General features: G+C 33.8%; 1 protein-coding gene across 1 annotated transcript; it reads left to right on the forward strand.

Moving 5' to 3' along the window:
- Nucleotides 1–409: 409 nt before the first annotated feature.
- LOC123903722 lies at nt 410–6,045 on the forward strand. The gene is made up of 3 exons (XM_045953302.1): nt 410–625; nt 1,771–3,622; nt 3,941–6,045. The coding sequence occupies exons 1-3, from the start codon at nt 573–575 to the stop codon at nt 5,867–5,869; spliced, it is 3,834 nt and encodes a 1,277-aa protein (XP_045809258.1). The 5' UTR covers nt 410–572; the 3' UTR covers nt 5,870–6,045.
- The last annotated feature ends 5,336 nt before the right edge of the window (nt 6,046–11,381 follow it).

Consider the following 11,381-nt stretch of genomic DNA (forward strand, 5'->3'; position numbering starts at 1 on the left):
TTTAATAGATCAAACACTTTTATTCGGACTCAAATTCAGGATCTCGTAATTATGTGTGTGAGTTTCAATATCATTTGTCATTTCTACTAAGATAAATAAAAACACAATTAAAAAATATTGAATTGATGTAACTAATAATACAGTAATTTAAAAAATAAAATAAAATTAGTGCAATAAAATTTTGACTCTTGAATAAAAAAACAATTAATAACCTTTTGACTGAATATATATTATTTAAAAAAAAGTTTATATATTTATCATAAAAAAGTTCAAAAAATAAATAAATTAAAAATCAAGGATTGCCTTTCAGGAACATTCAAGCATCTTTTTAACATAAAATAAACAAAAACAACTTACCAAACCTAGTTACTACTATATTTTCATTTATTTTTAACCGAGTCATAAATAAATAAACATAAACATAGGAGTATTTATATATTTAAACTGGGTGGTTCTTTTACCACTGTTGTCTGCAACCAACCATTCATTCATCTTCTTGTAAGCGCAGTGAAAAACCAAACCATCATCCCTACAAATTCGCTTCAACTTCTTATGGGTTCTTCTCTTCTTCTATGGACCTTCAAACCCTAATCATCATCAACCCTATCTTCATGTTCACTCTCCGGTATCTTCTTTTTCTCCACCATTTTTCACTTACTTCAATAAATTTCTTTTTCATTTCTTTCTATTTTCAATGATTTTTCATTAAATTTTCAAACTTTTTCATTTTCTTCAACTTCATCACTGTTTTTTCTTTATTGGGTATTTTTAGAAAGTAAAAAAATTTCATTTTTTTTTTGGGGTCTGTGTGTTTTGAGTTCTTCCTTTGTAACTATTTTTGTGTTGCTTAAGGTATATGGTTTGAACTTTGAACAAAGATTAAAGATACTTTCTTTTTTCATTTTGAGAGTGAATACTTTGATTATTTATTTTATTTTATTTTATTTTTCATTTGAAATTTTTTGGTTTAATGGTTCTTTACTTCATGTGTTAGCTAGAATGGTTTATTTAGGTGTTTATGCTATTTTTGTTCACAAAGTTTTAATTTTTCTTCTTATAGATGATTTATTGAAGCATGGTTGATATGATAATTAATTAAATTTTTCATTTTTCACATAATAACGGTGGAGATAAGGATTCTTGTCTTTTCTATTTCTAGCACGCCAAGCTGAATTTCTATAATTGGTTCCTAGCTTTGTGTAAATGCTGTTTATTTATTTACTTTTGGCATTATATGCTGCTTGGTATTAATATTAATCTAACGTATATAACACATGGTGTTGGTGTCAAGAATGGAATTACTTGTTATGTAATCAATGCTGTGAAGTGTAACTGCAATTAGTTAATTTTTTGGTATCTTAGTACTTGGTCATTTTAATTTCTAAACCTACCCCTTTTTTGCAGCCTTTTGCTATTTATTTATAAATTAATGTAAGGTTTTCTTAAATGACATTTTTTCTCAAAATGTTCTTTCACAGTTTCATTATTTTTATGTTTGGCTACTTGTCATTTTTATGTTTGCAAAAATGTGTTTATTAATTTTGGATTTAATTCATATAAACAGCCCTTGTAAAGATTTTCTACGCTGTCAATCAATCATAGCTGTCAGATTATACAAAAACGTCCGACTTTGATCATAACTACCGGTTGTGATTTGTTGACAGTGTATCAAATTAAACTAATTATTTTCTAGCAGTGAAAACATTTCATGCTTTAGTTGTTTTGTATGATGTGGAAAAATCTAACAACATGTTATTGTGGTTCGACTAGGGGATTGTCGCAGCTGGCCAGAAAATTCGCTTGTCATGTGATTCTGTCGTATATCTTATATTTCCTTGTTGCATATGGACCATGCTCTGTGAATGCGGTACAAAATTCACCAGATTATGATGCTTGTGCATCTTTTGAGAAAAGTTACCATTTTGATTCTTCAGACACCGCCATTAGTGATTCTCGTTTAGGCCATAAGTTTCCAGCTGCTCACAACAGTTATAAAAATGTGTGTCCAAACAGTCATTTGTTTTGCTTTCCTTCGTTGTTGGATGGGTTTTTTCGTGACGAGAAAATTACAAAGGAAGCTTCTACAGAAGAATCTGGTAGTCAATACAGAAGTCCACTTTGTGAAAAATTAGATCAAGATAGCTTGCAGGCAAGTAACAAAAGCTGGTCATCTGACTTTGGTGTGTTTAGGCTACTTAGTGGAGGGGTTATCTCGTGTTCGCTGAATTCAAAAGGGGGAGTGAATGAGGTACCGTCTCTTCAATCTGAGATTGATCGTAAAAACGACATTTCCTCGTGTGGAGGCTCTTTACATAAGCTGAAGTCAACACATATTCGGCCAAAGAGCTCTGAGGTGTCGTTCGAATCAAATTCCTTGGATGGTTCTGTCTCCCCTAACATAAAGATCGGCCCTACTGTGTTGGATTGGGGACAAAAATATTTATATTCTTCTTCAGCAGCTTTTTTAACCGTGGAAAATACATGCAATGAGAGCACGTTGCACCTCTACGAACCGTTCAGCACAGATTTACAGTTCTACCCTTGTAACTTCAGCGAGGTTTCGCTAAGTCCTGGTGAATCGGTTATAATTTATTTCGTTTTCTTCCCTAAGTTTCTTGGCTTCTCATCAGCTAGCCTAATTTTGCAGACAAGTTATGGTGGATTTGTAGTAGAGGCTAAAGGATATGCTACCGAGTCTCCTTTTGGAATTCAGCCGTTATCTGGGGTGGAAATATCTCCTGGTGGAAGATTGAGCAGGAATTTTTCGTTGTTCAATCCCTTCGACGAACCGCTTTATGTGGATGAAATAACTGCTTGGATATCATTTTCTTTAGGAGATAATAATTTCATTGAAACTGAAGGAAGTTGTAGCATAAATGATTTTCATATTTTTGATACTCGTCCTTCCCCAACGATTAAAGATCGTTTGGTCGTGAAGAGTAGCCAAGTAGGTTCACCAATAGTAGCAATTAGGCCACATAGGAAGTGGGATATTGGTCCACATAGTTCTGAAAATCTCTTTGAGATGGATATTACAGTTGGATTCGAAGGAAAAATCTTCGGTGCTTTTTGTTTGCATTTGCTGAGGTCCTCACAGGACACATTTGATACTATTATGGTTCCTATTGAAGCTGAAGTTGATACTTATTCTGTCTCCGACACACTTGGTAAATTTATTTCAGTTACACTTGAGGGTCTTGCCACATGTGATAGTGGTGAAATTGCCATCACTATCTCTCTAAGGAACGACGCCTCTTATATTTTGAGTTTTGTTAAAGTTCTAGAAGTTGCTGACGTGGAGCTTTTCCATATGAAGTACAAGGAAGGCTTATTGCTTCTCCCTGGAACCGTTACACAAGTTGGCATTATTTATTGTAGTCATCACATGCACTTGGATTCACCTAAAGTCTCCGACTTGCAAGAGAACTGCAAACTGTCGATTCTAACAAATGACTCAACTAGTCCCCTGATTGTGATTCCATGCGAGGACATATTACATATTTGTTTTGAACATCATAGGCTTTCATCTGCTGGAATAGAAGACAAGTCTAAACATATCGAAGCTCGCAATATGAGGGCAGGGTATGTCCACAGAAGCACAGAATTGCCACCAAGTGTCAAGGTAAGTTGATTTATCTTTATTATTTTTGAACATAAAAGTTGATTTATCTGTATTTATTTGAATATAAAAGTTGATTTTTTGTTTTTAATTTGTAAATGTAAATGTCAACTACCGAGTGTTGAGTCTTATAAATATGTTTTTCTTATCACAAATTGTTCTATGCATGTCTACGCGGTCATTATGCACATCAAGGGAATTCTTATTCATATTGGAATTAAGTTAACTTACTTTTCTTTAAATTATCCATTGTTGAATATTTATCAATTTCCAAGTTCCAATAATTATTGAATTAATTTTATTTTTTGTTTTTGCATGAAGGTTTTAGAGACATCAGTAGACGAGCTAGTTCTTGAAAACTGGAAGTCTCAAGGAACAATGAGTGGCCTGTCTGTACTTGAGGACCGAGAGATACTATTTCCAATGATTCAGGTCGGAAGTTATGTCTCTAGGTGGATCACTGTGAAGAATCCAAGCCAACATCCAGTCACAATGCAGCTTATCTTGAATTCAGGAGAACTAATTAACGAGTGTAAGGGACTACATGATTTATTAAACCCTTCTTCTTCTGGTAATTTGGTTGTCGATGAAGGTGCTACTCCAACGAAGTTTGGATTTTCAGTACCAGAGAATGCGCTGACCGAGGCTTATGTGCATCCCTATGATCGTGTAACTTTGGGGCCAGTTATTTTTTTCCCATCTGATAGTTGCAGCTGGAGTGGTTCAGCATTGGTAAGAAACAATCTTTCAGGTGTTGAGTCAATACCTTTACGGGGATTTGGAGGGTCGCTTTCTCTAGTTTTGCTTGATGAGCGCTCTGAGCATGTTCAGAGTGTAGATTTCAATCTTAAAATGCTGAAGCCGCTCAATTTTTCTCTTCCCTACTCTTTACTTCATACGAAAGAGATGACTTCTGTTTGTTCACAACCTTTAGTGAAAGAGTTATATGCCAAGAACACAGGAGACTTGCCGTTAGTGGTGAAAAGTATCCGAGTTTCTGGGAGAGAATGTGGGTTGGATGGCTTCAAGATTCTTCATTGTAGGGGTTTTGCTCTTGAACCTGGGGAATCAATCAAACTTACAATGTCCTACCAAACTGATTTTTCTGCAGCTGTGATGCATCGAGATCTTGAACTTGCATTGGATACTGGTATTTTCCTGTATCCGATGAAGGCAAGTTTCTCGCATGACATGTTAAGTAACTGCAAGAAGTCTGTGTTTTGGATGCGAGTTAAAAAAACTCTTTCTGGATTCCTTCTTGTTGCATCCTTACTATATTTTGTATTTTGGTTTGTATCCCCTCAAAGCACTGCAATGGAATCCTTGGATTTCTCTCCCAAGAGCGACAATAACTTGGTCCACACCACCGCCATGAAAAGTGGTGGAAAAACTTCTTTGCTATATCACAGCCCGAGAAAGAGTAAGCTATCTGTGACTAATAATATAAATCATTTAATGGAGTCCCCTTGTGGCAGTTATTCATATGGTCAAGGAAATCAATCTGAACATGGAGTATCTCAGCATCTGATGCAGACTTCTGAAAGCCATTGTTCGTCGGATACTCAAGTTGCGAGCTCTGAACACTTGAAAGCATCTGAGAGTGGTCATCTTGTGGTCAAAACTGGTAAAGAAAAAGGGAGAAGAAGAAAGAGGAAGAATCTCGGTGCGAAATTAGCAGCATTGTCTGAAGTTTCAAGTAGTCAAAGTGGGAATTCGACACCCTCATCTCCTTTATCACCAGTAGCTTTTGCTACGTCTAAATATAACTGGCCATTGTCTTCTGATGTGGAGCAACCGCTTGAGACTCATAGTTCAACAACATCAGTGGCTGCGCGACATTCTATAAGCAACCAAGGTTCTGTTTTGAAGCCTGCTTCTCCTCAAGTGTCACATTCAGCTTCAAGAAGCACTGCGAGTACTAATATAACTGTTCAGTTACCTCCTACTTCTCCGTTTCATGCAGGCGCTCCTACACCTTCGTTGTTGTCACCAGAATGTGCTGGTACTTCGCATGCTCGAGCTCCTGGATCAGAACTTGATAACCAAAAAGATGTTCGAGCTCAAGAGGCAGGACTAGCGGATGAGTATGAATATGATATTTGGGGCGAACATTTTTCTTTACCTCACTTGTTAGTTTCGACGAAAAATGTTACTACTCACATGAAGCCAAGTCCTGCGAACAACAGTAGTTTCGACAGCTTTTTTGTAAGGGGTCCTCAAACCCTTGTGACAAATTCTCAAGAAGGTTAATTAAGTTGAAAAATAAAAGCTCTTATATAGCTGCTACTACCCCCATGCACACTCACTATGATCAACCAGTAGTGTAAAAAAAGTTATAATCTTGTGAATATTTTAACGAAATCAGTGCATGAAGAAAGTCCTATAATTTTTTGGTAGTGAAAATAATATATATTTTTTGATAATCAGAGAAAATTAAAACTATCTATTGGGCCTGGTTCTGATTTGGGCTAGATGATGCTCAGTCCATGTTTGTTAGTCTAGTTGTAATATGATCTTTTGGTAATTGCTCTTTCCCCCCCACATTGCTCAGAATCCTCCTGTTTTCATCGGAAGATATATTTTAGTAGTGTAAAATTTTACCGGAAAATATTTTTTGTGTGATCAATGGATGTCTTCCTAGGCCATAGGTTGTGCATTATGGTATACTAGACATGACATTACTTGCACTATAATCCACCGGAGTACTTAGCCCTCGGATTCCTAAAGCTAGTTTTACATTGGTACAGCTTGTAGGTAGGTTTGCTCTAATAAGGACCCATTTTTAGGCAATGTTTTCATTTTAGGATGCACTGACTATGACTATTGACCCTATCCTGTTCATTTCCAGTTGTGTTACTGCCCAAGTTTGTTGGAGGGTTTAGGTTTAGGAAAATTGATATAGTAGTTGATATAGGGTTTGGTTAAAGAGGGTTTATATATCCGATACTTTAAAATTTTGAATGAAGATGTAATATCTAAACTATTTGTGTGGTTGTTTTTAGTCTGGCTCAGTGATCTTCACATTGTTTCAGACTAGTTAACTTAACTGCTAATAGTTTTACTAACTAGAATAAATCTAATTGTGTAATTTATCAACTATAAATTAACTTATCAGGTATCCACTATTTTTTACCAAACAAACAGGTGCTATGTTAATGTTGGCATGCACGACCAAGATGTTGACCATATATACCATTAGGCAGAAGCCAAATGGTTAAATCCAAGTTTCTGATATTTCAATTTTGTACACACATACATATATTTTTGCGGCCTTCATTAAAATTTGTGACCTCTAGTTAGGATGCAATCATATTCATGTGTAAGGTTTAGAACTGAGAGTTGTTGGTTATACGCCAATTCCAAGGCATTATTGTTTGTCTAGCTACTCAAGATGAAAGGTACCACTCAGGTCTATTGGTTTATTCATTTGGTCCTTGGCACTAATTGGATTACCTATAGCAGTAGCTATTAGTGGTCCAAATTCTATTTTAGGACCATTTTTCTACACCATCAATAGATTCCAATTGTTGGACTAATAAAAAAAAAATTATTACAACCTGGTGCTTATTAGTATTATGCATTTGTGAACCTCAAAAAAAAAAAAAGTAATATGCATTTGTGTGACAAACAAGAGTAATATTTCCAAAATAATTGTTTGATTTTTTATATAAGCATACACAATTCCGATTTTGGGAGATTTACTTATCTATATTTTAAAATTTTATACTATTCTTTACTTAAAACTTCAAAATTTTATAACTCAATTATTTAAGTAGCGAATTGAATTCACAACTGCTGATGTCAAATTTCATTGTAAATACTGAATCAAATTCTCTTCTTTTTTGTTGTAAAAAAGAAGCTGACTTTGGAAAAATGTTATTGGGTCGTGTGAGTGCCCCACAAAAGTCGGTTTCTTTTGTGGGTGGCAGCAAAAATGTTTATAGGCTTTAAACTCTTTTCGTGACATTATTGTGTTCTCCCATGGTTGAGCAGAGCAAGCCATGAACATTGACACATTGTCATGTAACAAATTAATGTCGGCAAAGGTCTAGTGCAAAATAATTATTAGTATGTTACTATGTGTTAAACTCGTCTAAAATTATAGACAAAGTACTTAATTATAAAATTACCACAATACTCTTGTCCGCTACTTAAGTAGCGGACACCCTAACAAATACCCTACCTTTATAATGTTTGCTACTTAAGTAGCGGACGTCATTTTTCAAAAATTCTCATTTTTATAACGTCCTCTACTTAAGTAGCGGAAGAGTAAAACGAGAAAGTCGCGCACGAGTAACCGATAGGACAGCAAAAGTAATCCTCATAATGTAGAAAGGTGCAGAGCTAACAAAATGGACTGACTACCCGGCCGACCCATTGTTCCTGTACTTAAAATAGGTTGGACTTTTAAAAAATCACATGAAAAAACGACTGTATCTTTTTAGGTTGGCCCACTGAGCCTATATAGGCTAACCCACTAAAAAAATTATTTTTTTTTTTAAAAATAAAAATTAATTTAGGAAAATAGATTGCATTCTCAATGGTTCTCATTCTCTATGGCAAATTCAAAATTTTTTTCCTAGTTTTTAAGGGTAAAATTGAGGTTTCATATGTCATAACCGTTTTTTTTTTCTTTCTATTATTCCTTGTTCAAAAAACCCTAACTTTTTTTTTTATCAAAGCTTCAACAAGCTTCGCATCTCAAATTTCAACGTCAGATGATTTTGACCAAACTTTAGAAGTTAATAATGTTAAAATCTCCTCTGGTTGCTAATATGAAAAATCTTATAAAAGGAAACCCTGATGAAGAAAATACTCTAAAAGAAAGGATAAGGACATCGATTATGTAATCATAACACCCACATATTTGATATGAAAAATTGTCCATTACATTTTTTTTAATTATCTTTTAAAAAAATAGTATGAAAATTAATCAGATCATTTCTTTCCCGATCCCCCTCATTTCTTTTATACCCCCAAAAATTCAATTTTGCCCCTTGCGGTTTGAAATATTTTTGTCAAAAAACTTCGGTTTATATTCACTGAAGCCAAATATTAGACCATTTCGGTAACTGCGAACCGAACATTAGCGTTTTCGGTACACAGAAAACGAACGTAAGCTTGTTCGGTACCTGCGAATCGAAATGTCATAGATTTCGGTATGTTGGTCGCTGGAATTAGCCCATTTTCGGTAGCAGTTTACCGAAATAATTGTTTCGGTACTTGCGAACCGAAATGTCCCAGATTTCGGTAAGTGATTACCGAAATTTATCAGCATGTCATATTATTTCGGTTCGTATAAATCGCAGTACCCCAAGGACAAAAACGAAAATTCAAGAGTAGAAAAGAATTGTGGAGGGTTGGGAGAGAAACCATCAATTAATCAAGCCAGCTTATCGGAACACATAGCCCATTACTAATTGGATCAGATTCAATTTAGTAGTCTATAAAGTAAACGAGCCGACCCGCTAAAATCTGTTTATATGTGTAGGCTCTTCGGGAGAGACAGACTAGACCGGACCGGACCGGACCACTTGATACCACTAGAAGGTTGTAGATATTTCGACAAGAAGCATGCACTTAGCATCACATTCTAAAAGTGATTTTATAACAAAATAAAAAGAAGAAAAGAGTGGAGGTTGGGTATTGGATGAACCAAACCATTTTTCCACTTTTTTCATATGCATATGCATGTGACTGTGTCCTTTCCTTATTCATGAACCGTAACAAATTAACCATTCACTCATATCTTTCATATCTTTCTTTCTACTTTAATGCTTTGGATCAAGCTCACAATTTTATGGTGAAGAGTAGTACGTTTTTGCACACTCTCCATCTATACAATTACAAAGTGATATATGGGACCACCTTGGTCCATTACCCTACAAATTAATATCAAATAAATGTATATTTATAAATTAGTTTTAATTAGAATATTATAATCAAAATAAAGAGTTTTAAGTGCAAAACACGTTACTATATTTTTGCAATTAAGTGTTGTAACATTTAAAAGATGAAACAACCATTTATTTTCTACTTCAAGTCGTTTTCTTCATCCTTTGGAAATAGTGTATGAAAGTGATATGCCTTATGTATTAAAAGTTCCACTAGCAATAATAATGCTCAATGACATGCTTTGCCCTTAATCCTCAACTAGCATAGCATATAAGCATGTCACAAATCACACTTTGTAAAATGAACAAAGCAAATAAAGTCCTTTTATGAATAGCTTTTGATTTGACCCACATTTTTTTAAGCTATATTGCTACGTCATTCCTAATTTAAGAGCACCACTAAATCTAAGTGCAATCCACCATATGTTTTGCACAAATTATACATTAAATATTTAATAAAATTGTACTATAATTTTGTCAAATTTACTACACTTTGAATTAAACATACTATTTTTTTTTTGAAGTCATCACTTTGAATTAACTCATTTTTTTGTTTTAATCAACTCTAATAACACTATAATATTTTGATGTAATTCCTACTTGCTTCTATTATTATTAATGAAATGCTTTGAGTCTGCTTCCGTAAAAAAAAAACACTATAATAAGTTTCTACAAATTGTCCCCGTGAGCATAATTAACTCAATTGGCAGAGACATGCAAATTATTGTCAGGATCGAGGTTCAAACTCTAGTATTCTCATTTATTCACCTTAAAAGATGAAATTCTAACTACCAGACTACTAAAAAAAAAAGTTACTCTACACATGTTAATATTTTCACTTTATTTCAATATAAAAAAAGTGAATTCATATTTTAAGTTATGTGTGTTAAAAAATAAGCATGTTGTTATTATATTATACTACCACATGAGAATCTTATAATAAAAAAAGTTGATATATACCAGATTATGAGGCCCTGTTGCAGTGAACAGACTACTGAGTACTGACAACGTTGCTTGCTTCTTAATCTTGTGTCCGCATCCAATCCGCAATCATGCCTAACTCCCAATTTAAACAACTTATTTGGACACACGTATAAAAATGAAGATTATTAGGTAAAAATAATGGTTAAAAAATATATTTTTTATTTTCCAATTTACCAAAAATAATGTATATTTCTTAAAATCATTAAATTATGTATATTTTATGTGTGTATTCAAATAATGTGTTTAAATGTTTGTGAGTTGTGACATACAAGAGTGTTAGACAATATACTTATGTTTGTGAACAAACATAGGACTACTATTTTACATGAAGTTGGTGCACCACAATTAAGAACCATGTGAATTGTTAAAGGAGTACTTTTATTCACCAAAATTCAATCTCTCATCTTTAATAAAAAGGATGATCAAGAATTCTATTTTTTTAGAGATTAATTTGAGGTGAATTTTAATACTATGTACTATGATTCACCATTGATATATTTAAAAATGTTCAAAATTTCAACGATGACAAAGTCGTTTCTTCTATGTTGAAGTCAACTGTCCTTCTTATTTATAGTATGACTGAAGTAATGACTTAATTTATACGAGTTCAATTAGAATTACAGAAAATAGATATATAATTCACATTGAACTGACGTCAGTCGGATTATTGTCTAATGTCTTAGTCATAAAGACGAGAAATGTCATCAAAAGTTATTACTTTCGAAGAGTATTGTTGACCGTCGTTAGAATTTTTAATGATTTTTAAGTATAGCTAGAATTTATCTTTGATTGTCAAAGAAATTGAGGTATTAATTACACAAGCTAGCTAACAGTTTCACTAAGTCAAGGAATTTTTCTGTCCTTCTCCAAACTGTCAACAACAT

Source organism: Trifolium pratense, linkage group LG2 (assembly GCF_020283565.1).
Source record: "Trifolium pratense cultivar HEN17-A07 linkage group LG2, ARS_RC_1.1, whole genome shotgun sequence".
Lineage (NCBI taxonomy): Eukaryota > Viridiplantae > Streptophyta > Magnoliopsida > Fabales > Fabaceae > Trifolium > Trifolium pratense.

Excerpts from the sequence above, each read along its gene's own strand:
- LOC123903722 (XM_045953302.1), top strand. The coding sequence starts at position 573 with ATGGACCTTCAAACCCTAATCATCATCAACCCTATCTTCATGTTCACT. Across the intron at positions 626-1,770 it reads ATCTTCATGTTCACTCTCCG|GGGATTGTCGCAGCTGGCCA; the intron begins GTATCTTCTTTT and ends TGGTTCGACTAG. Across the intron at positions 3,623-3,940 it reads AATTGCCACCAAGTGTCAAG|GTTTTAGAGACATCAGTAGA; the intron begins GTAAGTTGATTT and ends TTTTGCATGAAG.